Here is a 5,606-nt window from a genome sequence, read left to right on the forward strand (position 1 = left end):
AGATGCACTTGAAAGGACGATCCATTATTTATTCATCAATGCTGCATCTCATTGATAGGAGTCGAGATGCTCAATATGCTCTCAATTACTTGTCTGTCTAGGTAGTGTGTGTGCATGAATCTGCTTACATAAAACAATGCTGGAATAAAAGGTTTTACAAAGGCGCTGCAACCCAGGCAAGCAATGTGTTTAGAGCAGACAAAGCTCGTGCAACAACAAAAAGAGAAGAGGGAAAAAAAAGAAAACACTCATCCATTGAAAATATGTCTGTGCTCCTACTTCTGCAGACATTTGGTTGTCATTTGGCAGACAATAACGACACGAGACAGCGCAACATCTGTGCATGGAAGAAGTGAGACAATCCACATATCACAGAAACACTTAGACAGCAAGACAGCGAGGGAGGGAAGGAGGAGGAGAGGAGGGTGAATTACACAGTAAACCACATCCAGTGTAGAGCTGCCAGCGGTTATAAATTGCAGCAGCCTTCATCTGTTCTTCCTGATGTTAGCAGTAAGTCAAAATGATGCTTGAACGCAGGCCTTCGATCCATTCCCAATATTCACCCTCAGGCTGGGTTGTCCTCAGTATACAGCATGTGGCACAGGAACACAGAGTTTTCAGGCTGTGCTGGAGAGCTGTGGTACACTGCCCTCATCTGGTTGAACAGAGTAAACATCTACACTCCTGGATTTCATGCCAGCACAAGGAAGATTTAAGCCGCGATTCCACAAGCATCTACTCGGCGCGGTACGGTTCGCCACTATTGTATCTGACTCGGCTCGTCTCGGTTTAGTTGTTTTTCCATATAGCCTCATTGTGGGTGGAGTCTCATAGCGCAGCGAGCCGAAAGTCCCTTAACGTCATTTGCGTGCGACACAAACGCAACATAACGGAGGCGATGGTTCACCTGCTGCTCGGTCTGTGGCTTTCTGTCAGATTCAAAGTAATAGAAGAGACGGAGAAAGCTGAGAGCAGCGAGTCGGAACACTCAGGAGACACACAGGAGAGTTTGGGAGGCGATGCAGCAGTATCAAGCCGAAGACAAGAGGATATGAACGAGACGACATATGAGGGTAAGCTAATGCTAGTTCGCTAGCTATCGTGTATCAGTCCTGTGAACGACCCTGTAATGGCTGCAGTTTATCGCTATTAGGTATTAAAATATGTATGCTGTGTATGTGTTTCAGATGCTCTCTGATGAGACTTCATGGGATTTACCTGAAGCAGCAGCACATGAGCCTGCAGTGGCACAAAGTGTAGAGGAGGAGGACAGAGATGTACAGGATGCACTACGTGTCATGCAAAGTTATTCTTCTCGCTGTACTTCCGTTTTTCAGTCCCCGGACCGCTATGGTTTTCTTTAATGCAATTCTGACAATAAACTTTTGTACCTTTTGCAGATGTGTCTATGCTATTGTTTTATTTGTGAAGGTTAGCAAGATTACATGACAAATTAAACACCAAAACATTAAAACAGCTGTTTTAAGAATATTCCAGTCTTATAAATCAGTATTGCTTTGGTGTAATTCAGTCAACGGAATTATGAACCATAAAGGAGTTTGTGTTAAAACATGTTAAATCCCATTAAACATAAATGCATTATTAGGGAATACAGAATTGTTTGGTTCACTGTTGACTCTTTTCCTACCAGTGTCTTAACAGACAAAATGAGAAGTTATGATGCAATCACATAAGTCACAAAATAGTTTATTAGTCAGCAGCAAAATCAAAACTATTTACAATGTGCAAAGTACAAACTGTGGTGGGCCTCTCCTACAGTGGAGGGCTAAAAGTAAAACTATATACAACTAAATCTCAAGTCTCTGGGAGGTGGACTCACTGGCTGCCCACTGCCTGCACCAGCTGCCCCAGTACACCCAGCACTGCCTGCACCAGCTGCCCCAGTACACCCAGGAATGGCAGCATTCTGGGCCATCTCCTCCCGCTGCAAGGCCGCTTCATTCTCTCTTGCCTCGCTGAGGAGCAACCAGATGTTCTCATCATGCTGGGCACGGTTCCGCTCCTTCTCAGCCTGCATCTCCACAAGGACGCTTGGAAGGTCCAATTTTCTGTTGCACCTTTTCCTCTTGCCTAGACCAAAGACAGAAAAGTGATCAGAATCAGCTTTAGTAAGTACACAACATGCAAGGGATTTGGTTTCGGCTGTTGGTGTCACACTAGGAATATGGAAGAGAATAATAAAAAATAAAGAAACTATAGAAAGAGGAACAGGAAGAAAAATAGCAAAATTAAATAAAACAATATATACAGAAATTTACAGCTAGCCTGGAATAATCACATTAGCATTAGTGGCAGGTGAGACAAACTAATCCCCCAGCAACCTCTCTGACTCAGAGTGTCGCGTGGAGATTAAATCTTCAGTACAGATGCACAGACTGAGAGCGTTTTCTCCGGAGTGCTCCACCTTCACTTTCTAATCTACTAGTAGCAGAAAGTGTGATGTCAAAAGAGCTTGTGCTGCTCCATTTTTTATAGAGGAGAGTCTCAGAGGCACTCGTAGAACTCGGTGCCACCTTGAGAAGACGGGGGCAAAGGAAGACCTGCTGAGAGATGAGCAGTAAAAATACAGCAGGGATGATCTGCTCACTTCTATAGCACGGCATGAGTAAATACAGGCAAAGCTCTGCACTAGAAAATCATTTAAATATCTTTTTTGTCATCCAGATGTGTGTATCTGAACCTCCACGCCAGTTTTCTTCAATAAAGGACTGATCAAATTAGCAAATTACATTTATCATTTGTTTTTAAATGACAATATAATGTGTCTCTTAAGATGCTGTCCTAGTTTTCTCAAAAAAAAAATGTAGCTTTTTTCCACTTTTTCTGTTTTTCTACAGTAGAAGGGTCAACACACACACTCACATTTCAGCCTGATGGAACAGTCCACCTTCCATCAATTAATCATCAGCCCTATAATCTTTAATTAAACTCACTATCTTTAAAGCACACCCCTTCACGCATGCCATCGCTGTGGCTGCACACACACTCGCTCGTACGCAGAAACAATGCAGTGCTCTGTGCTTCCTTATGGCAAATGTTCAGTGGGCGCATGAACACACGCACGCACTTGTGTCTTGGGATGTGGTCTCAGAGGATGAGCTCCCTCCAGGGATTCCCTCAGCCACTGGCCTTCCCAAATTCTGGCTTAGGAGCAGCTCCTCTGCCTCCGTTACAGGTGGTGCTGGGCCTCCTCCCTTTTTACAGGCATCTGCTTTCTTTCTGTTGGCTGAGTAGAAGTCTGTGTTAGTTTAAATAGGCTTAATTGTTTGACAGAACGTGATATGGATGCAGACATTTAGGCTATGTGTGGGATAGAACCACTGTATAGTCAAACAGTCACTTAATAATTAAGCTACTTTACAATGTAAAACATGATCAAAATGAGGTAGCTCCATGAGATTATGCCGACTTCTTACCTGTTTGAACAATGTTCTTATATTTCATCTTCAGCTGCTGCCACATGCGCTTCTCCCCCGCAGGATTGCACCTAAATGAAATAACAGAATAGGCTGCTATTAAACAGTTTTCCTATAATATTATTGTGATTTAAACTTACGCATTGACTCGGGCAGCAATGTTCTCCCACGCCGTCTCCCTCTCTTTTGCAGCTGCAGGTGCTGCACTTCTTTCTAAAAACGTGTTCGAAGTCGCCATATGAACGCATTAAGGTGTCCAGTTCAAGTGGTGTAAAAAAAAACAAAAAACGTAGCTCTCCGCTCCCCCGTCACCATGGTGAGTCGTCGAATCGGGGTTCCATTGATGCTGTCTTTTTATAGTTGCGGTGCACTGTGGGTGAAACTACTCCGAGTTGATTAAACCAACTCAAATCAGCCGTTGTTAAACCGAAAACTCAGAGTTTTCTATCTCAGAGTAGATCAACTCAGAGTTCAGGCTTACACAGAGTTTGTTGAACCTGCTTCGTGAAACGGACCCAGGATTATTTAAGGGACGGTTTGGGCCCTGAGTTGGACAACGCAGGCACAGACACAGAGACTTGCAGACAGGTGAATAATGGAAAGAGTTTCATTTAAAAAGATAACTAAACTAGTACATAAATGGAGAGTTGAACTGGGGAAACAAAACTAAACTTAACTATTCAAAACCCAGCAAACACTACGAATACAGAAACGGAAGTCAACCAATACTAAACTGGATTAACAAAAGTAAACTAAGGAGGGGTACTCACAAGACGGAGAAAAAGGGTCGAGGAAAAAGGAGTCCAGAAGTGGGGAAGCAGAGTCCATGAGGGAGCAGAGCGTGTGAAGCCATGTGAGTCTTTGTGGGAATCTGAGCCTGGAGGGAAGCAGGCGTCCAGTAGTTGATGGTCAAACAGACAAAGAGTCACTAAGCAGAGTTTAAATAGTGAGCAGGTGATATTGAGGGCAGGTGAGCTGATTACTGCAATGTGAGTCACCTGCAGTAATCAGCTGAGTGCAGACAGGTGAAGCAGGGAGAGCAAGAGACAGGAACGAGGAGAGATGACAGACAGAGTCAAGTTGCTTCACCTGCCTGCACTCTATTTGCTGATTACTGTAATGAGTGTCACCTGCAGTAATTAGTTCACTCCATTGGCTGTTCTGTACCTCACCTCCAGTATTTAAGCTCTGTGCTTCCATTCACTCCTTGCCGGATCATCGGCTCACATCCCTCCATGGCTTCTGCTGTGTTCCTGGATTGTGGGTTTCCCCACCAAGCCTTCTACCTCTTGTCAGCTTCAGCCTCTTGGACTCAACTGATTTTGCTGTCCTGGATTTCTCTCTTGTGGACTCTGTTCAACTCCTGTCTGTTTTTGGATGCTCCCCAGTCTTCAGTCTGCCAGTTTTGTTTCCCCACTAGCTTCTGGGTTCTCCTAGCCTGCCTAGCCTTTAGCTTGGTTTTCCTCTGGTTTTTGTAAGTACATTGCTGTGTTGTTTGGTTGAGGTTATTCCTGTTTGGTTTTGTGGTTTTTGTAGGTTTGGTAGTGTAGTTTCTTTTAGTGTTAGTTGTGGTTTAGTTTGTCTGCTGGGGTCCGTTTCACGAAGCAGGTTCAACAAACTGTTGTTGGTTAAATCAAGTCGGAGTAGTTTCCCCCGGAGTTAAGCACGTGCACCACAGCTCTGAAAAGCCAGTATCAATGGAGCGCCGATTCGACGAGTCACCATGGCAACGGGTAAACAGAGGACGACACCGTTTGAATTGGAAATCTTAATGCGCTTATATAGCGAGTTTGAACACGTTTTTAGAAAGAAGTGCAACGCAGCTGCAAACGAGAGGGAAACGGCGTGGGAGAGCATTGCTGCCCGAGTCAATGTGTAAGTTGAAACCACAATAATGTAGCGGGGTAAAACTGTTTGATGGTAACCTGTTCTGTTATTTCATTTAGGTGCAAGAGGGAGGTGGCCTGGGAGAGCATTGCTGACCGAGTCAATGTGTAAGTTGAAACCACAATAATGTAGCGGGGGAAAACTGTTTAATGGTAACCTATTCTGTTATTTTGTTTAGGTGCAATCCTGTGAGGGAGAAGCGTATGTGGCAAACAGGTAAGAAGTATTTATCACTGGATAGAGAAATTCTGGCTGTTCTATTACTGCTACTGTGTGTTT

General features: G+C 44.1%; 1 protein-coding gene and 2 long non-coding RNA genes across 5 annotated transcripts in view; 2 read left to right on the plus strand and 1 right to left on the minus strand.

Moving 5' to 3' along the window:
- The first annotated feature begins 693 nt into the window (after nt 1-693).
- Nucleotides 694-1,402, plus strand: LOC129349882 (uncharacterized). The gene is made up of 2 exons (XR_008603064.1): nt 694-1,076; nt 1,191-1,402. It is a non-coding gene; the product is annotated as an uncharacterized LOC129349882 (long non-coding RNA).
- A 292-nt stretch (nt 1,403-1,694) lies between these two features.
- LOC118470775 (uncharacterized) lies at nt 1,695-4,750 on the minus strand. Of its 2 annotated transcripts, XM_055014030.1 has the most exons (5): nt 4,613-4,750; nt 4,211-4,317; nt 3,441-3,511; nt 3,092-3,250; nt 1,695-2,094 (listed from the first exon to the last, which is right to left on the minus strand). In XM_055014030.1, the coding sequence occupies exons 2-5, from the start codon at nt 4,291-4,293 to the stop codon at nt 1,802-1,804; spliced, it is 606 nt and encodes a 201-aa protein (XP_054870005.1). In that variant the 5' UTR covers nt 4,294-4,317; nt 4,613-4,750; the 3' UTR covers nt 1,695-1,801. The 2 variants fall into 2 exon arrangements, with proteins under 2 accessions (XP_054870005.1, XP_054870004.1); XM_055014029.1 differs by lacking the exon at nt 4,613-4,750 and having other exon boundaries at nt 3,581-4,475.
- Nucleotides 4,751-5,185: 435 nt separating this feature from the next.
- LOC129349739 (uncharacterized) overlaps nt 5,186-5,606 on the plus strand; it is a 13,769-nt gene continuing 13,348 nt past the window's right edge. For both annotated transcript variants that reach the window (XR_008602851.1, XR_008602852.1), the window contains exons 1-3: nt 5,186-5,315; nt 5,387-5,434; nt 5,506-5,543. This is a non-coding gene — a long non-coding RNA (uncharacterized LOC129349739). The remainder of the gene's footprint in view (nt 5,316-5,386; nt 5,435-5,505; nt 5,544-5,606) is intronic.

Source organism: Amphiprion ocellaris, chromosome 10 (genome assembly GCF_022539595.1).
Source record: "Amphiprion ocellaris isolate individual 3 ecotype Okinawa chromosome 10, ASM2253959v1, whole genome shotgun sequence".
NCBI classification, from domain to species: Eukaryota; Metazoa; Chordata; class Actinopteri; family Pomacentridae; genus Amphiprion; species Amphiprion ocellaris.

What these genes read in the sequence shown, in the direction of transcription:
- LOC118470775 (XM_055014029.1), bottom strand. Translation starts at nt 3,678, where the DNA reads ATGGCGACTTCGAACACGTTTTTAGAAAGAAGTGCAGCACCTGCAGCT. An exon ending in ATTGCTGCCCGAGTCAATGC is followed by an intron (nt 3,512 to 3,580) that starts GTAAGTTTAAAT and finishes TATTTCATTTAG; the next exon opens with GTGCAATCCTGCGGGGGAGA. An exon ending in GACCACATCCCAAGACACAA is followed by an intron (nt 2,095 to 3,091) that starts GTGCGTGCGTGT and finishes TCTTTGGTCTAG; the next exon opens with GCAAGAGGAAAAGGTGCAAC.